Below are 23,984 nucleotides of genomic sequence, written 5' to 3'. Positions count from 1 at the left end.
TAAAAATTACCCATGTCTTTTTTTTTTCTTTTTAAATAACTTGTGGTCTAAACCTGGAGTGGGATATATTCAAATTAAATAATGGCTATTACAGGTTATTTGTATTTTAGTGGCTACAAAAAATAGATGAATTCAGGAAGAAGAAGGCCAACATGAAGCAGTTAAGAAATGCCTTACAAAAGAATCAGTTCAAAATAAGTTTTGAGCAAGTCTTCTAAGCAGCTAGTCTGAGCAAATCACTATGTTAATTATTGTTAAAAATAATGTTGAAATTAACAAGGACCCTGAGGATTTTGAAAGATGATGAAAGTGATATCCCTAACTCATTATATTAGAAATCAGGGTAGGAAGATTGTTACAGGAAAGGAAAATGGTTTTGCAGGAGATATGGTGAATTCAGTTGTGGAGTTGACCCCTTTAAAGCTTGAGACACAGTGGAACTCCATGAACAAATTTTGGAGTCACAATTGAAATGACAATTTGGAGCTCAGGGAAGAGGAACAGCTAGCCCTGAATTCCGGATTTCTTTTGCTTTGTTGAAGCACAGTCATGCACAAATCTTCCAAGGAAGGGGCTCATACTAAGCAAGGCAGTTTCCATTCCTGAGGACCAGACATTCTGTGCAGGGTGAATCAGAGGGTAGGGGAGGACCCCCAGGGGCCAATCAATTACAAGAATGTCACACTACTGTGTGAGAAGGTAGAACCTGTACTGGGTTAGGAACTGATAATGGGGAGACTCTGAGACCTTAATCAAAACCTCGTTTCCAGCTACTCATTGTTCCCACTCTGTCCTGAGTTGTTCCCATGTCTAGCTGGCACTGTGCTGGATTTCATGCCCAATTCTCACTCTATCCTTGTTAGATTTTTTTTCCTTCAGGTTTTATTTATCTTCTCTTGCTCTACCAACTCAGCACTGTAATGAATGGTCCCATGCACCAGGATCTTTGAATATTAGCAAATATTTAGTATTATTATTGCTTCCTGAAAACAGAATATCTTGGACTCAGTCAGTGATGGGCAGAGCAAGCTTGATGCCGTAACTCAAGAAGGACAAACTCTGTATGCATACTTGCCTAAGCAAATTGTCAGCAGCATCCAGGAGCAAATCACAAAGGCTAATGAAGAGTTTCAAGCATTTCTGAAGCAATGTCTGAAGGACAAACAGGCTCTACAAGACTGTGTTTCAGAGTTGGGAAGGTAGGTCATTCTGATAAATGAAGATTTTGTCACACACTGGAGGTATATCCAAAGACATAGATAAAATGCTATGTGAAAAAAAAGAATCTTGAAATTGTGAGTTAAATTGTAATGAGTGTTGACCTACTTTAAGTGTGGCTTCATTCTAGTGCAAAATGGGTTGCTTAGGCTCTGAAATTATCATTTTCTATGTAGGAAAAATGGTTATAATTCCTAGTAAATATGAAAGACATCATTTCATATAATTTTTGTCTATTAAGCTAACACAAATTGTTAGAGCTTTGATATACCATTTTTTAATTATTCAAGATTTTTCCTTGTGTCCACTTTTCCTGGAATAGAATAATGGCAGAAAACAACTACTGAATTTTGTGGATTATATTGCAGCAAGTAACATATGTCAGCGGGGTTGAAAATGAAACTAGAAGGAGAAAAATTTCTCATTACCCCAGAGACAAAGGATGTCAGTATGACTGAATTGCCTTTCCGGTGGCCAAGTTATTTTGCCTGAATCTTGTCCATGTTTCTTAGAGAGTGTTCATTGTTATCAAAATTTACAGCTTTTGTGCCAAATTCAAATTCCCCTAAGAAACAGAGACACAAAAACCACTCTCCTTTCTTTCCCCAAGGGTTCTGCTGCCCCACTTACCCACTGGCCCAATTCAAGGGTCTTCTCTATAGTAAGATGAAAAGTTAAGTGCATGTTGACACGAGAATATTATCTTACAGTCAATTACCAGCTATGAAATCAATTCAGCTGAGAGGTATTTTTTTTTCCTCTTGTAGTTCCAAAAAATACATATATGATGATTTTTTTTAAAATCATCACTTTGTTACTAGAATAAGACAATTTGGACAGGCTTCTTGTTGAGTTGTCTTCTAACTTGAAAACTCATATAATCTTAATTGCTATATAAAATACATTGGACCTCAGCTCTTAGAATTTACCAGTATAACCAGCACATCAAAATTTCTCTAAGATATTTTCCTTTTCTTTAGCTTTGAGGATCAGCACAGAAAACTGAACTTATGGATCCATGAGATGGAAGAAAGATTCAACACTGAAAACTTGGGAGAGAGTAAACTGCACATTCCTGAGAAGAAAAATGAAGTTCATAAAGTTGAAATGTTTCTCGGGGAACTACTAGCTGCAAGGTATGGTGTAGAGATGGAATAGGTTGTTCACTTGCTAACCTGTTTTGGTCTTGTGGGCTGGTTATTGGTTTGGTTATTGGGTGATTGCTTGGTTGGTTTCCGGTGATGATTTCTTTCATCTCTGAATGTCTAAAATCCAAAAGATCGTGTGGCATTCTTTATAGAAGTGTGGGATTCTGGAGAGAGTAAGATGGATGTAAGGAGTTAATTTACATCCCAGATCCATCTCCCTCTGCTCAGGAAATTGGACAGATCACTTATCACTATACTCCTGATGTTAGCCCTTAAACATTGTATATAATAAATACTGTAACTTCCTCTATTGGATTATTTTGAGGATTAACAAAATATAAAGCTGGTATGAAGAAAAGAAAAGCAGAGATGCACAGCCACTGAAATAGACAAAAAATAATGATACAGATCTCAATTTCCATATATTCTTCACATTTTGGAGCCTCCAGTTCTATTGCCCTATCCGTCCTTCCTCATAACATTATTAATGAAGCAAAACGTGTGGTCATTGAGTTGGACCCTCCTTGTGGTTCCTCTTCTCTGCAGTCCTTCTTTATTGCTTCCTTACTGAGAAGACATGTCTTGCCCCTTTCCTGGGCAAAGTTCTCTGTCTGTGCTTTTGACCTATCACCTTCATGCTCCACTCCTGGTATTTTTAGTTGTTTTCTTTCCTTTGGAAGATAGAAGACTTTCCATCAAGAAGGTATAGCTTGGCTAAAAACTTGGGCTCCTTAACCTCTCTCCAAGAGCCAGCGTACTTGTCTGTAAAGCAGGAAAGGATAGAGCCCACCCAAGTGGATCAGCTGTCAGCACTTGAATAAAACTCACCTATTTTGCATTTCTGTTGAATCTTCTTTTTGGTCAAACATGCTTGATTTTCCTTATCTTGAAAAACAAGTATGCAAAAAAATAAATAAATGACAGAGACCAAACAGGTAACTATAGTCATCCACCCCTTGGTATCCATGGGGGATTTGTTCCAAGACACCCGTGGGTACCAAAACCCATGTATGCCCAATTCCCTATTCAGGATGGCATATTACATGCACTTTACCTACACACATCGTCCTGTGTTCTTCACATCATCTCTAGATTACTTACAATATCTACTACAATGTAAATAGTTGTTCTACTGTATTGTTCAGGGAATAATGTCAAAGAAAAAAGACTGTACAAGTTTAGTACAGACACAATTTTAAAAAATATATATTTGACCCATCATTGGTTGAATCTGCACATGGGGAGCCCAAGGATAAGGAAGGCCCACAGTTTTTATCAGATACTGGTTTGATAACTGTTACAAAATTTTCCTGGGATGGTTGGTTCCATACCTGGGAGCCCTCACTATGGGGTTAACTCTTCATCAAGACTGCGCAACGCACCCAACCTCCAACTGAGTTCCTCAAGTTTATGGACTTCAGGTCTTTATCATATTTGTGTTGCCATTGTCTAGTATAGTGCCAGAAAAGTAGAAAATGTTCATGGAATTAACAAAATAATGGCATCATTCTAACCATATGACTTTCTAAAAATGACACCATATTTTATTTTGCTTTTGAAATATAACTTTTGTCTAGATACAGTGTAACATAAACAAACTCACACCTCTCTTTCTTGCAGGCTTTTAAAATAGCTTAATTTGACTTTCATTTCTTCTCCACAGGCTGCTCATTAGCATCCTTCTCATCCACTTCTGCCATAGATACACTAACCCCACACTGGAGAAAGTCTCAAAGACCAAATCACCAAATTCACTGTCTTTCTTTTGTCTTTATTTATCTAATAACTGTAGTTTTTCTAATAACTTAGACATGGAAAAGCACATGGTCCCTCTTAAAGTTTTTCTCCCTGATATGCCAGGACTAGATGCTAAATGACCTCAGGCGGCTCTCACGTTCTTTCCCTCCAAACTGGCTGCTTCTTCAGATGATCCAAATGTACCAGGCTGGTCAATTGGGCTCTTGCTCTGGGTCACCAGCTTCTCTCACTTGCTCTTTCCAGTCTCTGGATCTTTTCATCATAATGTTCCTAATACCTCAAATATTCTGGGGAGATGCCCTGTATGAAAGTACACAGACCTGAGGCTTATTGCATGTTTATCATCCACTAAGCAATTCATCTTGTAGTAACAAGTGAAATATTTTGTCTTGAATTGTTCTTTAACTGACACTGTTGCTTAAGGAACTTCTTGTCTCACCAAAATATTCTAAGTGTACTAAGTGTCTTTTAGAGGAGGAATGTTGTATGACTCTTCATGTAGCTCAGGGTGACTCACAGGATGCTATTCACATAGTAGTTACTCAGAAACAAAAGAATAGAGACAGTGGAGAAGGAACGCTTTAAATTCTTTTTCTAGTAGTCACAGAAATTTGTGTTAAGACATCTCCACACTTCTGTTTTTCCCTGATAGAGGTACTCTTAAGAATTACAAACTTGCTAGACTGGTGCTTACAGAGGCTTAGGGGTTAAGCGGGAAGATAAGGAGATGTAGGTTGAAAGGCACAGACTCTCAGGAGGAATATGGGGTTGCTTTGTTTGCTTTCATTCTATTGAACAGCATGGTGAATATAGCTAAAAATAGAGCCTTGCGTATTTGAAAATTGCTAACAGAATGAATTTTACATGTTCTTACCACAAAAGGAATGCCAAATATTTAGGGTAATAGATATGTTAACCAGCTTGGTTTAGTTACCCTACACTGCCATCATAAGCCATAATGTCACTTTGTACCCTATAAATTTATATAGTTATAAATTGTCCATTTATGATTTTAAAAATAATGTAAATGGTTGGTTAAGAAGGAGGAGGAGAAAAAGAAGGACAGAAAAAGAAATCAGAGCTCTGTTGGCCTATAAAATGGGCTAACAGGCCACACCATTATTCTGTTTTTCCCTTGACCTTACTCACCTAGCTCTGAAGCAAGCTGAGCACAGGGCTCTGGATACAGCAAGGAAACCAGGAGCAATCCTACAATGGCCGGAGAAGGAAACTTTTTCTTTCAAATGTTGGGCTCTGCCCAACATTGTGTTGAGTCTTGGAATTAGGTGAATGTAGTGGCCCTAGTTTTCTAGAGTGTCTGCTTCTGGAACCAGACAGGAATATTAGGTGACAGCAAGACAAGAGCAGAGGGCACAGGAAGGGGTCTACGTGCTGCTCCACCCCCTCCTGGGTTGCCATGGGCATTGCTTGGGAACATGGGGCTGTGCATTTTAAGGGGCACCTAAGAAAGAAACAAGAAAGCAGAGGCACTCACAAAAGAGCACTCTCTACAGAACAACAGAGTATTGGGGCAATTTCAAGGTTTTCATGGTTAGAGTACTTTGCTAGATGGAGAGGGAGCCATGGCCCATTCTCTGGAGTGAATTCCTGGTGAGGTGGTAGGCTACATCACTGCTCTTTGGATGCAGCATGGTATAAATTGAATCACATGCCCCAGCACAGACACTGACACCACTAAGAGAGACCACACAGAAGGCAAGCAAACAGCTACATCCCAGCATCTTCATTTTAAAAGTCACGTCAGCTGTGAGCTCTTGTCTGGTTCCTGTTCCAATGTCAACAATCATTTGTTACTCCTCTGTGCTCCAGAATGTTGGGATTAAAAAAAAAATCTGGTTTTTTAGAGACTCTCTGGATAAGCTTTCCCAGAGAGGGCAGCTTCTCAGCGAGGAAGGCCATGGTGCTGGGAAAGAAGGCCGCCTGTGCTCCCAGCTCCTCAATAGCTACCAGAACTTGCTCAGGATGACCAAGGAGAGACATCGGAACTGCCAGCTGGCCCTGCAGGAGCATGAAGCTCTGGAGGCAGCCCTGCAGAGTATGTGGTCCCGGGTGACAGACGTTCGAGACAGACTGGCCTGTGCCCAGAGCACTGTCGGGAGCAAAGAGACCTTGGAGAAACGACTGTCACAGATACAGGTACCTGCAGATGCTGATTCTGGAGATGAATCTGATCAGAATCCCAGGGGTGCAAGTAGATCCTAATTGTTCCGGGAGCAGCATCAAATGAGGATTATGTGGGCAAAAATGGAGAACTCAGTACAACAGACATGGAGGGAGCCTCCCCCTCCCCCCCCATGATGAAACATTGTTTTAGAGTGAGCTATGAGTCTGTTTTTCATTTAATTTAATAAATAATCAGTCAACGTTGTTGAATACCAACTCCTCTTTAAGCTTTGTGTAAGCTGCATAGAAATGTGTGGGCCACAAATGAGTCCCTGTTTTCTAGAAGTTCATGTTCTAGTGGGAAAGACCAATGTGTAAATTGGTACTTGCGGTGCAGGGCGTGTGTAGAAGCCATGACAGAAGGAAACAAATGTGTGTTGGGAGCACAGAGCAGACCACCACCCCAATCGGTAGCCATGAAGGTGACCCTGAAAGATAAGAGTCAGTCAGGCAACAGTGATAGGGCCATTTTTGGCAGGTGTGTCTTTATTTTTTAAACAATTTCCTCTCACTCTTTGAAACCAATCAACAAAATTATCATTTCTGGGCTAGTGACCCAAATTTCTTAATAATTTAAATTGGAGTTGATGTTTCACTCCCAAGCTTCCCTGCCATCTCTAGCGTGTGGGTATTATATGGCAACAGAGGCAAGAGTTGGTTCTTTTTGCTTAAGGTAGGTATCTCCTACCTTAAGTCTCGTGGCAAACAACCATTTTTAAAGTAGCCGGTCTTCATATTCTTACTGACATATAGCCCTTCTTCCTTCCTAGGACATTCTCCTGATGAAAGGGGAAGGAGAAGTTAAGTTGAATATGGCTATTGGCAAAGGAGAACAGGCCTTGAGAAGTAGCAACAGAGAAGGTCAGAAGGCCATTCAGACCCAGCTGGAGACCCTGAAGAACGTGTGGGCTGACATCATGAGCTCCTCTGTCCATGCTCAGAGGTATAGAGTCTGTTTCTGTGCTTATTTACCCAAATAAAATCCTGTGACTTGGTAAAATGATGGAGCAGTGCTAAGGTATTGGTGGCTAAGTTACCAAGCATGGTATTTGAGCTAGTTGGGAGCTGCAGGTCTTCCCTATGTCGTATTCCCCAGGGACAAAGACTAGCTTTTGTTTGCTAGCCTGTTTTGTTTTATTTCTAAAATAGCTGTGTCTTCCTGAGTGTCTCTCATGGATTCTTGCATATAACACAGGTCAGGAAATACCTCCTTCCAAGTTATTCAAGCAAGGATATGTGGTCTTCAGTAACATTTATCTTTTTAAAGAACATGCTGTAAATTACATTGTTGGCAATCACTGAGTTTAAGTATCAATCTATTCCACAACCAAAAGTAGTATTACCCACTGTGGGGTTGTAGGAAATGTGTGGGGAGGCTTTGATTGTCATAGTGATGGGGGGACATCCCAGGCATTTAGTGACTGAGGCCTAGAAAGCTAACAGAGCATGAACCCTTCTCACAATTAAAAAATGAGCCCATGCAGAATGCCTTTAGAGCTGTTGTAGCACCATATGATTTTACCCAGGCAGAATCTAAAGTAGTTGAGCTCATAGAAGTTCAGATAGAATGGTAATTACCAGAGGCCAGGGGAGAAGGGATAGAGAGGGATAGGAAGAGATTATTAGTGGGTACTAAGTTATAGATAGAAAGGAATGAGAAGCTCTAGGGTGCCATTGCACAGTAGGGTAAATACAGATAAATATGTGCTCTACATTTCAATAAGTTTGAAGGAAATGCATTAAGAGTTTTCACCATATAGATATTATCAAGCACACACCTATAATCCTGGCAACTCAGGAGGCTGAGGCACTAGGACCACAAATTCAAGGCTAGCTTCAGCAAATTAGCAAGACCCTATCTCAAAATGAAAAGAATGAGATGTTCCTAAGTGGTAAAGTGCTCCTGGGGGAAAAAAAAGAAATGATCCATGTTTGATAAGTTTAACCTGATTTAAACATTACACAATGTAAGCATGTATTGAAATATCACATAACCCCATTGATATGTATAATCTTTGTTTTTATGTATCCATTTCAAAAATAAATTTAATTTAAATGAAAAGGAAAGGAAGGAAAGAAGGAAGTCCCTGTACCAGATGCTGAAGAAGTAGAGAAGAGCTTGTTACACTAAGTGTGCTGTGGGGTGGTTGGGGTGCACTGGTGGTATTTAAGATAAATAATATAAAATAATAATATAATATATAATTAATAACCTGATTAACTTGTTGGAAAAATGACCATAAATCAGTATTATACTAAAACACAACCCAGGATCTATATTCTAAAGGTTATATATACTCAAGAAACGGGTGCTGAATATGGTCAGGTCATAGCAAATGGATGAACAGAAGATTAAAGTTCATCACAAAACAAATCGAAAACCACTGTTGCTCTCCACTGTTGTGCAAACAGTAAGCCATGGTTATGCCTCAAATTTGGGTGATTTTTTTTTTTTTTTTTGCTTTTTCCTTTGACAAGAGGCATAGCTGGTGATTCTCAAAGTGAACAGGAGCTTGTATCTTCTTGGTCATAGGTTCTACTCAGCAAAGAAAAAAATATAGGTCCTGTCGGGTTTTTCTTAGTCCATAGTAGATAGCTGGAACATAATCTAGACTTCCCAATGCTTGACAATGGACTAGCTTCATGAAATTTAATAGGAATGTGAGTGAATGTATTTCAGATGCAGGTGTTTGAATAAAATGATAAATACAAGAAGGAAAATTAGATTTTTGACTCCACTTCTTCAGCAAGAAATTAAATTTGACACCTATGTATTGAGGAGAAGAAGTAATGTTTTAATTAATATATTAACATAATGAAAACAAAATAATTTTTGCCGTCCCTGAGCTCAGAGGCTACATTCTGGAAAACTGAGTCAGCTTGTGTTACTAAGAGGTTTCAAAAGACACTGTGATACTGTAGAAAAATGCAGGTCTGGGTGGCTTCCGGAAAGGTGACATTGATTTGGACTTGAAGGTGTATATGCTGAGGTTCTTACTGAAGCAATGGCGGCAGTTTGAGCAAATGCTGGAATTTTATTAAGTGGTCCTAGGGTTGATTCAGGGAGGCTGGGGAAGTCACTGAGGATGACTTTAGAATAGCTTGTGGGGCTGGGGTTTACACTAGTGGTAAAGCACTTGCTTAATATGCATGAGGCCCTGATTTCATCCTTAGCACCACAAAAAGAGAGAAAGTGAGAGAATGGTCTGTGAAGCTCATTGATGGAGGGCTTTTCTAAATGCCAGTCTGGAGAGCCTTTTATTTGATTTTCTGGAGAACTAGTACCAGGCAATTATATTAGTGACTATATTTCTTATAAATACATTGAACCTTCATTTTTTTCCCCACACATGTAACATAGAAGCACTGACTATTTGTGTGTATGTGTGTGTGTGGGGGGGTGTTCCTAAATGAAAATCAATCTAATGCTATTTTTTACCCAGGAAGAATACCTTGAGTTTTGATATCTAACCAACAGACAATTACTATCTGATTTTAATAAGATAAACTAAACCCAAGGATATTAGCAATTGATACATACTACCTAGGATTTAACTGATGTTTCAGCTCTGAGTTTTCACAACATAACATGTAAATTTAGATGTTCATTTAAGACAATTAGCAGTTGTTAAAAAAAAAAAAAATCTCCCGATGTGTGTGTGACTATAGCTTCTTACTTCAAATTTTAGCACAGATTTACTTGGTTTAAAGGAACTGTGCTCTGGGTTTGATGGATCAGAAAAGCAGGTTTCTATCTGTGCTCAAAAGCGACATTATCATCACTTACAGTGGCGTTCAATCAAATGGTTTACATGGAATAGTGACTTTGTGATTGGGTTTGGGTGGTATTAACAAGGCAACTCATTCTCACGACACGTGCCATTCATTCCAGCACTCTAGAGTCTGTGATTAGCCAATGGAATGACTATCTAGAGAAGAAAAGCCAGTTGGAGCAGTGGATGGAATCCATGGATCAAAAAGTAGAACAGCCCTTACAGCTGCAGCCAGGGCTGAAAGAGAAATTCTCTCTGCTGGATCACTTCCAGTCCATCGTGTCGGAGGCGGAAGATCATGCCGGAGCGCTACACCACCTGGCTGCCAAGTCCAGAGAGCTCTACAAGAAGACACAGGATGAGTCTTTCAAGGAGACAGTTCACAAGGAGCTGAAGACACAGTTCCATGACATAACCACTGTGGCCAAGGTTAGTGTAAGGTTAGCCAAGAGACAGCTTCAAGCTCAGGTGCAGAATAACTGTGGATTAAATTACTGGAGAATTGGCTGCTCTGTGATGGCTTGTGTGTTTAGTAGCTAATAGAACAAAAGGATCCTTTCGTACCTGGGAATGCCATGTCTTTTTTTCTTTCTAATTTTGGGATTATTCTGTATTTTTTGACCTATGTGTTGTAGTCGAGTCATCTTCATTCTTTGTAAAGTCAGTGTTTAAATTTTTTTTTAGCTCGGCACAATGGTAATCCTAGACCAGGAGGCTGAAGCAGGATTGCAAGTTTGAGGCAAGCCTCAGCCACGTAGCCAGGCAGCAATTTAGTGAGGCCTAAGCAACTTAGTGAGACCCTATTTCAAAATAAAAAACTTAAAGTTCTAGGAATGTAGCTCAGTTGTAAAGTGTCCCTGGGTTCAATCCTAGCACCAAAAACTAAATGAATGAATGAATGAATAAATAAATAAATAAATAAATAATTTCTTGTTCTCTTGACTGTTGCATTAAATGCAATTTTACTTACTTCCCAGGTATCAGTTATATAAAAAGTATTATGTTCATTTCTTAATAAACACTGAATTTCTCTGTTCTCCAAAATATAGGCTACTTTGTGTATTATAAATATTTTTCAATTTTTTACATGAAACTTTATTTTAATCTGTGATTTTTCTTTTGTGCATTTGTGAATGCTATAAAAATTAACAAAGAATTTTGTTTGATTTTGGAAGTCTGTCTTATTGATACTACAGCTATTAAGATAGATATTTATTCTTCTTTACTTTTATCTGGGTAATGATTAAGACATATGACTTTGGTTTCAGAAAACCCTGAGTTTGAATTGTGACTGACACTGTTGGGATGTGTGACATTGGGCATGCTTCTTAACCTCTGTAAGCTTGAGTAACCTTTCTTGTGTAATGAAGATAGTGATGTGTCCCCATCACAGGGCTGTATGAGGATCTGGTGGGCTAATGCAGTTAAAGAATGCTATTTGTCAAGCTAATCTGAGTGTGCTTCAATAATAAGAACAGGTATTCTAGTAACTGATTAAGTGGGTTGCTAGGGGTTTAGGCCAACATTTATTAAGCATAGATTCTTAGCTAAGCTACAAAAGAGCAAACTTATAGGAAAAATGGTTGTTTCCTCAAAGCAGTTCAGTTCAGGCTTTGAGAGTTTGTTTTTTTTTTTTTTTTAAGATAGCAAACTTGGAGAAAATTTAGGAATAAAAATGAAGTCTTCTGAGATATGTTAAGAAACTTCTATCAGGCCTATCATCTTATGTGATTTCATGTTCTTAATAAAAATTACAGCTAAAGTGGCCTTTTTTTTTTTTTGTCTGCCAGGAAAAATTGAGGAAAGTGGAAGAGATTGTGAAAGACCATCTCATGTACTTGGATGCCGTCCAGGAGTTCACCGATTGGCTCCACTCGGCAAAGGAAGAACTTCACCGGTGGTCAGACATGTCTGGGGACTCATCAGCCGCCCAGAAAAAGTTATCAAAAATTAAGGTCAGAAAATGGACAGATATCATATCCATGGGTTCTTGAGTGCAGACAGCCTACTTGGGATAAGGATTGGGTGGATAAGATTCTGTTGTTGAAAGTGTCTCCTGGTTTTGGTTGGTATTTTTTGTTTTACACCTCAGTCATTCTAAACATAGATGAGATTTTTTTAAAAAATGATTTGAAAGACTTTAAACTAGTGAGCAAAATGTAACATTACCTCTGTGTATTTCTGTGTGCAAATGTTCTTATTGCTATCCTATGAGAGTCTAAGAAGCGTATGCCAGCCTGCTGGGCTGGCAAAACCAACGTGATGAGAACTCACGCTACTTCATGTAGTGCAGGCTCAGGATCAGAGACCAGGGCCGATCCTGCCTCTCCTGATTTTCTAGCTGTGTCTTTAGACAAGTTACTTTGAGAAATGTCCTCAAATCTCTTAATTGGTTAAAAAAGAAGAAGAAAATGGAACCTGCCTCACATAGTTGTCTTAGGGACTAATTAGATGATGCATATAAAATATTTGTTATCCTGCATAGCACACAGAGCATATTCAATAAGAAAATCCAGTGATTCGACAAATTGGCTATGGGGTGACAAGGTGGGAAGGGTCAGGGTGAAGGTCAAATCTTTATCTAGAGTTAATAGAGCTGTTGCCCCCTAGGACAAATTGGTGCATGAACAGGAGCCTGGTCATAGAAGGGGAGACAAGAGGAATTCAAGGAGGTACAGATGGAATGTGAACTGCCATGTGGGAGTAAAGCCTAGAAGGCAGTAGAATGAATATTCAGGAAGCTGGGCTGAAGACAGTGTGGGAAACTGGGAGCCTACAGCTGGGAGTTGAAGTCCCCAGAGTGGGTGAAACCAACTCCAGTGTATGTGGCAAAGAGAATAGTAGCCACAGAACCAAAGTCTGGGTACTACCAAGGCTTCAGGGGCCATAGAACAAAATAAGTTTAAAGGGAGAAAGAAAAGGAGAGGAGACATAATCATGAGCAGGGGATTAGGGGGCCGTGGTATCACCAAGAGCCCATTGGAGGAGCTATCACTATCACAGATGCAGCAAGAGGCTGCCATTAAGAAAAAGGCTGAAGAGAGCCTGCTGGATTGACAGCTGGACTCTGGCACCCACCCCGAGAGCCATTTCCACAGCAAGGCAAGGTGAGAAACCAGATCATGTGATTTAGGAGTGAATGGCAGGTATGAAGAAGAAATACTAAAGGTGAACTAATGTTTTGAAAAGTTAGTTTGAAAAAGTAAGATAACCCTTTGACAAAGGCTGCCTTTTGGGTCGCAAAAGGCTCACTGGCTCTCTTTCCCTCTCTCTTAAAAAAGGCGTTACAAAAATGCTTCCAAAAACATAGGAAATACAGAAGGAATTGGCAGAAAGCAACTGGGATTTGGGAAGGAGAAAATGAAGCCTGTCAGAGACTGGCCCTCAGAAGGTCAGGTCGGGCCTCAGTGTAGGTGGGTGTGCGGTTCAAGAGACCTCAGAGGAAATAAAGCAGCTCCTCTGTCCTTGGGTGCCATGGCCAGCCCATTCCTGGAGTCACCACCTAGAAGAGCAACTCCGAGGCCCAGTGTGTACCAGATGAAGGCGTGAATGCACATGTGTGTATGTGCAGGTACTGCTTTTAAAGGACCCAAATACCAGACAAGAAGATGTACTTACAAACCATTCCAAAAGACTTTATAATAAGGTGTCCTTATTCAAAATCTGGATGAGCACATTGGTGATTGCAAATATTGAAATGACCCACTTTTCATGCCAAAGAAAACGGGTATAATGCCATAGAATATCTTAGGAAAACTATTTTTGATAGTTGACATTCTCTGAACTCCAAATTTGAAATTGCTTACAAAAGCAAATTATTGTAAGTTTTTAAATCTATGTGTTAGACATAGCACTTTTAAATTTTCCTTTATTGAATCACTAATTACTATACACACTGATAAACAGAAATAGGTTTTAGAATCTCTCGCCAAGAAAGGCCAATTATATACGTTAAATGCTGTCTGTAAAGACACATTTACACATGTATAAAAATCATCTTTCATGTGATTGTGCTTTGGACTATTGCATAACTAAGCACTTTCAAATGATCTATGCTGAAATATGGCCCTGTTGCATGTAATTGTGAGAAGATAGATTTATTTCAAGCTAACTAAATTAAATGCAAACTATGCTATACTGACTAGATAAGACATGCTTTATGCTTAACAATTTATGAAGAATGCGTAATATTTAACTGCAAATTTTCTTTATTTGTTAATTACTAATTAATTTTCTCCTTGAAGATTTTGTCCCTAATAATCATTTTTGTCTTCTATGTAATGCAAGAATGAAGTCATGATTTTCTATTAATGGAAACAAAATCTTGGCATTAGCAATAGATATGTAATATATAAATACTGGATGATTTATATATTTGAATATATATGAATACTAGTTTAAAAACTCTAGTCAAAAAACTCTCTTCTCAGAAAGAAATGCCACTATTTATCTATTTAACAGTGCATATCTGAATCTTATTGTACTTTAGAGTATTCATGCATTAAGACTGTAAACTATATCTAGATAGTTAAATTTCTAGTAAGATTCTTTTAAAGGTGAAAATGACAGCAATAAATGATCCCAATCTAGAGGTCACTTAAAACTTTCCATTAAGCGAAGTCTGTAAAGTTTTCATTTTAGTTGCTATAAAATGTTTGCTGAAGGTTCTGAAGTATTTGCAGTTGAGTGAGGCTCATTGTTTTTCTCTGGTGGGTCAGCTTGATTGCTGGTACAACAGCAATGTGATTTAAGCCACCAACTTGTGGAAGAAGGTGGAAATGGAATAGAGCAGAACACAGTTCTGCCACACATGTTCGTCCACTTAGCAAAAGTATGGATTCAATTATTTGCAGGAGCTGTACACCACGGGCCCATATTTAAATCACTATCAAAACATTTCCATATACTTAAACAATGCCTGAATTCACGGTGCCTGTTTAGTCTGTTTCAGGATGTTACGGCTTCCTGGGTTATTCTGCCACAAGCCTGGGCACTCTCAGTGCCAATTCCCTGCTAATATAACTTGGGAATGGGTGCATGTGTGGATTCTGGTTCCTTGTGCACACTTGCTCAAACTTCCTAGCAGGACAGCATTGCCCTCTGCACACATTTGAAAACTTGCAGCCCAAGTGACTCACAGCCTCCTTGGTTTCCATGGCGATATTCCATTACAGGAGCTGATAGATTCCAGAGAGATTGGTGCAGGCCGCCTGAGCAGAGTGGAGTCGCTGGCCCCTGAAGTGAAACAGAACACAGCTGCCAGTGGGTGTGAGCTCATGCAGACGGAGATGCAGGCCCTGCGCAGTGACTGGAAGCAGTGGGAAGACAGTGTGCTCCAAACGCGGAGCAGCCTGGAGAACCTGGTCAGTCAAATGGCCCTTTCGGAGCAGGAGTTCTCAGGCCAGGTGGCCCAACTGGAGCAGGCCCTGGAGCAGTTTGGTGCCCTTCTGAAAACCTGGGCTGAGCAGTTAGCCCTCCTGGAAGGCAAGAACACGGACAAGGAGATAGTGGAATCCTGGCACAAAGGACAAGTAAGTTGGTTTCTGGTTTTTCATTAGTGGTTATGCTAAATAAATAAATAAATAAAAATTTAAAGAATTCTGGTTTTTTGGCTCTTAGGATTGCTAAAAAGAAAAGTCTTCACTAACTTAAACCATGCAATATTCAGACTTGGAAGAAGTATTTATCTAAATAAAATGGCCAAGTCTGATCTTTTTCCTTTTCTCACAAATCAAACTTTGGTAAAAAATTAACATGTCGGGGAGAAGAAGCTATGTTTCCTGTAGAAAACATTATAACTAAATGGAGACATTTTTCTTCCCGGTGTATGGTGTAAGAGCGTGTAATCCTGTATGAGGCACTCAGTCTGAAAAATGGCCTGTGGGCAGAGGCATAAATAGAGTCATACTGTTTTCCTGCCAGTTAACCGTTGCAAACAACTCAACAATTGAGTTTATAGATTTGAAGACACATTTAGTAGTCTACTAGAGCACAACTAATGGTTTTGACCCTGATTAGCTCTCCTCTGTGTGGTTTTGACAGCTGTACTTGAAATTAGCCTGTTAACACACGCTAACCCCACTCTTCTGTCAGGCTCCGGGTTGCCTTCCTGTTTTTTTTTTTTTTTTTTTTTTTAAACAAATGGCATCTCTTTTAAAATGTGAGAAAGAGAAGCAGGAAAGGAATAGAGAAGAATGGGAAGCAGCTCAAAATCCGCTCCTTTTCTGTGACTGTTCAGACTTAACTTTGAAAGCCTCTTCAATATTTGTAGTTTTATAATGCTCTGAATCATGGCTGGCCTTACAAGGAAGTCTAGTGAAGTAAACTTCTCTGCTTCTATTTATGTTACAATCATTTCAAAATAGCTTGGACGAGTAAGAAAGTCATGTCGTATTTCAAGCATTGTCTTTGTTTTAAATCAAGCAGTTGAAGCAAGTAAGACTCACCAGAAATTAAACTTCATAATCATCTCTTTATTCTAGTTTGTTTATAATGTTTCTAAGTGTTATGGTTTTGTTTTGGAGGTTTGGTTTTGTTTTTTTTTTTTTTTTTGACCTTTAGATTTGTGCAACAGAATGAAGCATAATAGTAATCCATTCAGCAGAACAAGGAAAAAGAAGTTGTAATTGCATGTCCATGTGATCTGATAGGAACATATCAATTATATTGTTTTGATTCCTTTTTATGCCCTTTTCTTTCCATTCTTGTTCCATTTACTATTATTTATTACACTGATACTATTACTGGAAAAATAAATGACAGATATAAAAATACATATGATAATGCAACAGTAATTGTGGGTTTTCAGTTTTACTAACAAAGATGACAGCCCTCTGCTTAGTTCTGTATCTACCTTTGGCTCCAGAGCTAATGTTTTTGAGGACAATAGAACATTAACAGACATTCATATCTTATTTCTAATAATAACATTTTACTTAAAAGTGGAAATAATACTTTGATTATGATGAATGTGTAGGAAGATGTTTGTAAAACAGATTTTCTAGGGTTCTTATGTCATCGTTTTGCTGTGAGACCTCGTTATTGCTGACAATGACAATAATCACAAACCTTCTCAAGTATTTCACATAAGTAAATAGTGGTATTCAAGAAATCCTTTAAAACATAAAACCAAGTATCAATAAAATATATAATACAGTGTTGCAACATATCATGTTCATTGTGTTTGCAAAACTCATTGATTTAAAAATATATTGGTTTGCTAGTGTTGGAAATAACAGCATTTTTCTTTAGCTGTACAAAGAGGAAATGCAATTTGAAATTTACCTGACTCAGATATAACTTGATGCAGTATTTATGTAATCAGAGGCTCTACTGGAAAATTTTCATTAAGCGTGAAAGCATGGACTTTTATTTTTTTTTTGGTGGTGCTAGGGATTGAACCCAGGGCCTTGTGTATATACAAGGCAAGCCCTCTACCAACTGAGCTATATCCCCAGCCAGCATGAACATTTTTTAAATGTGAAGTTTTAGCCAAAGATTTTCACTTTTCATGTCACCCAATATATAAGTGGCTGACTTGAATCTCAATGTTCTTGCTTTTTTTTTTTTTTTTTTGCTAGGTGGTAATTTTTTTTAGTTCTTACAATATTCTCCCTTACATAAAATGTGAACATTTGGAGTTTCAGAGAGAAACTGGTTACTTCTGTGAATTTTGTAAATAAAAATGTTTTAAACGCTCTAGTCCAGTCACTGAGCTAAATAAAGAGTGGACAAACCAAGAGAACCCGATCCCTGCGCTCATGTCCACAGTTCAGGTGAAAAGACAAATAGGACAAAATCAGTGGGGACCCTCATTGTAACAAGTGCCCATGAGGTGCTGCGTATCCTCAGATGAGAAATCCCAGGAGGCAGGAAGGAGTGCAGAGCATCCCTAGAGCAGTGGGGACTTGAGCTGAATCCTAAGGTCTGGGTACAACTTGACAAATAGGAAGGTGAGGGGACAGCCCCAAGATGCAGACTTTTACAAAGAGGTAACAAAATCTGAGAAAGGAAACCAGAGAACGGGAATGGAATTAGTAGTACATTGTGAATTTCCAGAACGAAGTGATGAAGATGTAAAAGGAGTGAGTGATTGAAGGGACTCAGGTGCAACCAGAGCATCGCTGTCATGGAGTGGGAGGAGGGGACAGATGTGGGAAAGGCCAAGATGATCCTTAGACATCTCATGCACAGCAGGGGGAAGACAGTGGTACCTTTTACCAGGATGAGGCTGCAGCCTAGACCTGGTCTGTTGATGAGAGATGTGATTTCTCTACAGATCTGGATCATCTCAGTAAATATCTTTGTATAAAAATATCATCTGGGCCATCTCAATAAATATCTCTGAGGATCATAAGAGTAACAGCAACACTATTTGAGTCATTACTCATCTGTTGGTCCTTCCTCCTTAACTTATTTTAGCTCTTTATTCTTCATAACCACTATCCACTTAGTCTCATCTAAATATCCAGGAATCATTTTCCCACTAATTTTGCTAATTAGGCGTCTATCAGTATGCCAGGAATTGTGATAAGTATTTGACACTCATGAGCTCATTTGCTCCTGTGACAGCCCTATAAGAGGAATGCTGTAATTGCAAATCATCCTGCATTACCAGGTGACCATGGTTTTGATTTCAGAGTTGTACTCATCAAGCCCTGAGACTTTATTTTGGATTAAGTACACACAGTACTGTGATTTTCCACATCTCTCTCTCATCAATTGAATTATGAAGTCTTCCTTTATTTATTGGAGGAAAGGTACCCAAGAATCCAGGAAAATGCTGGACACATAATAGACTCTAAGAATGAAACTAGGAGATGAATGAAACTGCTAGTTTAGTTAGATAGACCTATGGATTATAAAGAATTCTGAATGTCAATTAATTGTATATACTCCATAAAATCAATTACTACATATATTGCTAATCTAAAATAAGTGTTGCTTTCTTCAAACTGATCTTTCTTCACCTTTAAATAATATACACATCCCCTAATGATCTAGCCAGACCATTTTTAATAATTTAGGATATTTTTTTCTTTTTCTTATCTCAATTTGAGTCATTTGACCAAAAGCTTAAGTAAGCTTTTGACTATTTTACATTTGATGCTGAAGTATATATTTGTGGCTAGAAAAGAATACAGGTGGGGTTCTATAAATATACCTCACTTCTTTACTGAATTTATTATATTATTTTGTTCCTCACTAATAATTTATATTATTTAAATCACTAATAATGATTTGTGCATACATAATGTGAGGATATGGAAATTGCCTAATTTAAATGCTTGTTTTTTCTCTCTTAGGAAATCCTAGATGATCTACAAAAAGCAGAGCCCACAACCGAGGATCTCAAGTCTCAGCTTAATGAACTTTGTCGATTTTCCAGAGACCTGAGTACTTACAGTGGGAAAGTTTCTGGCTTGATTAAAGAATATAACTGGTGAGCAAGAACCTTCCAGGTGTTCAAAATATTTTGTTTTTATTTTCTCTAATGTCTCACTATACTGCCTGGGGTGGTCTTAAATTCCTGGCTCTCAAGAGATCCTCCTGCCTTAGCCTCAGGAGGAGGTGGGACAACAGGTACCATCACCATCTCAGCTTCAATATTTTTATACAAAGTTAGAGCTAAACTGAGCATGGTGGCACATGCTTGTAGTCCCAGGTACTATATTCCAACTGAGGTGGAAGATCACATGAGCTCATGAGTTTAAGATCAGCCTGGACAATATAGTGAGACCCCATCTCAAAAAAGAGAAAAAAAAAAGTAAAGAAGAAAGAAAGAGGAAACTTAGACCAAGTAGAAGCTATTTTAAGTGTGATTTCAATAATAATTTTAGTTAAGCATAAAATATATTACTAAAAGAAATAAATGTATATTCTAAGAACTCATTTCTATCAAATATTATTTTAATCAATTTTATCATTTTCCTTTTCATTCAATTTTTAAATCACTTTTTCAGTCTTTGTTTGCAAGCATCCAAGGGCTGCCAGAATAAAGAACAGATTTTGCAGCAAAGGTTTAGAAAAGCCTTCCGGGATTTCCAGCAGTGGTTGGTTAATGCAAAGATCACTACCGCCAAATGTTTTGATATACCTCAGAATATTAGTGAAGTGACGACAAGTCTTCAGAAAATACAGGTAAGAATTTATCTGTTAATTCTAACAAGAGTGGTTAATTAGATTAGAAACGTGCCTTGCATATGAAAGTTTTGCTTAACAAAATCAAATTTCAAATAAGTGCTTCACTTGAAACAAGGGAAAAGAAACTAGTCCATTTATATTCATAAATGCATGCTATTTTATGTATTAATGAGAGGTTAGGAGATAATCAAAGCTCTTGTATGCAATGAGCAATGAGCCTGTACATTCCAAGTGGATTTTTGCATTCAATTTTCACTCCAACCACATTAGGAACTGTGAGGTTCTTATTTCCAATATACAAACAGGGTCAAAGAGTTTTAATGAAGTCACAGAGCTGATGTGTAAAACAGCAAGAGTTACAGCTGGATTTTGCTTAAGTTTGGAGGGTTTTTTTTTTTCCTAGTCTTCCTTCATCTAACTTCAACTTTGTGGTGCCATCTCACACTCCACCTTCAACCCCAACATTTTTTATACACAGTAACATTGTGTTTCATACTTTTGCATGTCTGATTTTTCTGATTACAAACAGTCTTGAGTGATTGCTTATGAAATTTGAGTGTTTTTTTTCCCCCCAGAGAGGGCATATGTACATAGAAAACCATGTGTAAGTGCCCACAGATGAAGTTTCTTTGATGGAAGCAATCTCTTAAGTAGTACTGTGCCGCAGTCTGGCTGGGCACAAAATCACGAGCCACTCAAGCAGGAACAAACTTTATTTTTGAAACTGCCGCCAATGCCCCGTGTGCTCCCGGGAAGATTGCCGACCGACACGCGGGGTGTTCTCCCGGACCCCAACAGGAAGTCCCTCCTCCGGAATTCCCTCCTACCGCACTTCCCCAACCAATGGGAACTCTCCAGGAGTCCCATAGCAGGCCGAGGTGGACAGCAGGAGTCTAATATCCATATGAATGCAAATCTTAACATAATCATATCATCTCAATGGCTTGCTGGCATCACCTTTCAACCAAAAATGCCATGCATCATATTACTTTGCTTTGGCTCTTAGCAGTACTGTCCATATACATTTGACTTTTTTTTAATTTTTTTGTTCATAATATAATGAGATAACTCTTGCTTTGAAAACTTTCCCCATTGAAAATTCTTCCAGTTTTTCTCCAAGCCTAGGGAGTAGAATCTTCAAGCATCAATTACCAACTTGCCTGTGCTAGAGAAACTCAGTACAATTTTTGAGGCCAGGCTTTTCTCTGACCCAGTCCCATGGATGGGGGTAGTACCTCCATTAAAACAGTTGTTCTGGTAAGGTTCTATATAAGTTCGTTTTTCATGACTATAATGATATGCCTGAGGTAGGCTACTTTGTAAATAAAAGAGGTTTATTGTGCTCACAGTTCTGAAGGTTCATGGTCACGGCAGTGGTGTCAGCTCAGCTCTAAGTGAGGATCTCATGGCAATGGCACCACAATGGCAGGAGCACATGGAAGAACAAGAGACCTTATCATCAGACAGGAAACCAAAGAGACTAGGAAGAAGCCAGGCTTGTCCCTTAAGAATAATCTTCTTCTGAAAACTAACGCTGGATCCCAAGAGAACAAACTGAATTTCCCCAAGGCCTGTCCCCAGGGACCTAAGTACTTTGCAGTAGGCTCACCTCCTAATATTGCCACACCAAGGTTCAAGCTTCCAATACAGGATCCTTGGAAGACAAACTACACCCAAATTATAACAAGCCTCTTTCATCAATATCTGCAGTACAGAACATCCTTGCTTCTGTTTCTTGCTAGAATAAATAACCTTGAGCTTATGCTTTCCATGTCTTTTCCATTGCATAAAATATTATGCAACATTTTCACCTGAAAATGTCAATGGCTATTTACTGTATAATGTAGAGTTTTTGTTCATTTAGGATGAGATTCCCTCCTTGGATCCAGCCACATCATGGGAAAAGTACATGCTGTGGCCACACTGTTGAGTTACTCTTGGCATTATGCCATTGACTTGTCCTTCATAAAGACAATCCTATAAATTACTCTGCTGTTCTCTTTTTATAAACTGCTAATAATGGTGCCATTTACTCCATGTAACAGTGTTTACTTCATTAAGATTCCCAGGGAAATTCATCTGCTGTTTCTTTCTAGAAACAGCTGTGCTTCTGCTGAGCAGATGGTTTGTATTGCACAGGTCCTGAGTCCAGTCCTGTACCTGGTTGGTTGTGTTTACTCTTGTTTTGGAAGCTAGGATACTCAGAGTCAAAGTCATAATCAAGCTCCACCAATTACACAGAACTACAGGGCATTATTTTGTAAAATAAACTTACCAGAGATTATTTTGCAACTCTTATTTTCTCCTGATCCTCATTTCCTCTTGTTTATTTTTTTTTTATTATTTAATAGTTTATAAGATATCTCACAACCTTTTTGGAATAAGCCAGAATTTATATTAATAAATAAAATACCTTACAACTTAACTATTAAAGGAAGACCTAGGTTACTTAGCATATGAAAGTAGTTTATTTCTTCTCTTCACACTAAGAAATACATGGAAAAAAATCAAAGAATTTTAAAATATAACATATTTTGCTTTTCTTTCTAGGAGTTTTTGTCAGAAAGTGAAAATGGGCAGCATAAGCTGAACACGATGCTGTCAAAGGGAGAACTTCTGAGTGCTCTGCTGACCAAAGAGAAAGCAAAAAGTGTCCAGGCCAAGGTTGAAACTGCAAAAGAAGATTGGAAGAGCTTTCATTCAAACCTCCACCAAAAGGAATCTGCCTTGGAGGTATGATATGGCTAACCACAGGGTCCTGTTTGTTGTCAGTTAAAACATAGTTTCAATGAGTCCAAGGTCCTTGTCAATAATTGTAGTCACTGCTCTTTGAATATTGATGGACAACTGAATAGCTCTAAGACAGCTCAGTGCTGGAAGTGTGAGCAACCCTGAGGAAGGAGGTGGCTTCTTGCACGGTAGGGCCTCTCACCACAAACTTGCCCAAGCACATTCACAAGGAAACATTTAAGCACAGTACTGAATGTTTCATTTGAAGTAACTCAAGTTTGGGAGAAAATCCCTTTATGGCTACAAAATGCTAGTTATGAGAGGACGTAACTTATGCAAATATCAGGTAGTAGGTTTTTTAGGGGTTAAGTGTGCAAAGAGAGAAAGTTGATGCCCTTTCACTTTCTACAGAGACCATTTATTATAAGCACAGGGTTCTCACTGACACAGTGCAGGGGTTTTGTTCTTCTATGATCATCTATTTAACATACCAGCTCTTCTCTCAAGGAAAATACGCAGAGGCATGGAGAAGAGAACATCTATCCCTTTTAAAACAATACTTCCTGGAAAAATAGATCCTGAATGTAATCATGACCATAATTAGTGGGGCAGGGAAAAATAACTGTAGAGAACTACTATTCAGGGAGAGAAAGTGAGTATTTCCTTAATTCTCTCCTAACGCAGGAACTCGATGCTAACAGCTACCTTTCTTCCATCGCAGGCCTCATTCTATCACTAGTGTGGCAGCCATTGTGCAGTGCCTGAAATCTACCACTAACCCTGTAGGAATCCTTAGTGTAATTGCCCTGAGCTCTGAAGCATCCACGGTGATTGCAAAATTACCTTGTTCAAGAGAAAAGAGGAAGAGAGGAGAAGGGCCTGTCTCCTTAATCTGCCTCTCTTCATGATGGGTGTAACTCTTTGATTTGGTCCATGCCTTCCTTCCTCCCTCCCTTCTGTCCTATTAGGAATATATATATATATATATATATATATATATATATATATATATATATATATATATATATAT

At 38.6% G+C, this 23,984-nt stretch overlaps 1 protein-coding gene across 16 annotated transcripts in view; it reads left to right on the top strand.

The window, feature by feature from the left end:
* Positions 1-23,984, top strand: part of Syne1 (spectrin repeat containing nuclear envelope protein 1) — a 373,023-nt gene that overhangs the window by 143,523 nt on the left and 205,516 nt on the right. For all 16 annotated transcript variants that reach the window (XM_048800010.1, XM_015502320.2, XM_048799993.1 and 13 more), the window contains 10 exons: positions 994-1,199; positions 2,199-2,354; positions 5,990-6,281; positions 7,079-7,251; positions 10,201-10,510; positions 11,872-12,036; positions 15,256-15,612; positions 19,387-19,523; positions 20,044-20,221; positions 22,775-22,957. In XM_048800010.1, the coding sequence (XP_048655967.1) occupies positions 994-1,199; positions 2,199-2,354; positions 5,990-6,281; positions 7,079-7,251; positions 10,201-10,510; positions 11,872-12,036; positions 15,256-15,612; positions 19,387-19,523; positions 20,044-20,221; positions 22,775-22,957 (2,157 nt within the window). The remainder of the gene's footprint in view (positions 1-993; positions 1,200-2,198; positions 2,355-5,989; positions 6,282-7,078; positions 7,252-10,200; positions 10,511-11,871; positions 12,037-15,255; positions 15,613-19,386; positions 19,524-20,043; positions 20,222-22,774; positions 22,958-23,984) is intronic.

The sequence above is a fragment of the Marmota marmota genome, unplaced genomic scaffold, assembly GCF_001458135.2.
Source record: "Marmota marmota marmota unplaced genomic scaffold, marMar, whole genome shotgun sequence".
NCBI lineage: Eukaryota > Metazoa > Chordata > Mammalia > Rodentia > Sciuridae > Marmota > Marmota marmota.
This window is presented reverse-complemented; position numbering and strand designations above follow the sequence as displayed.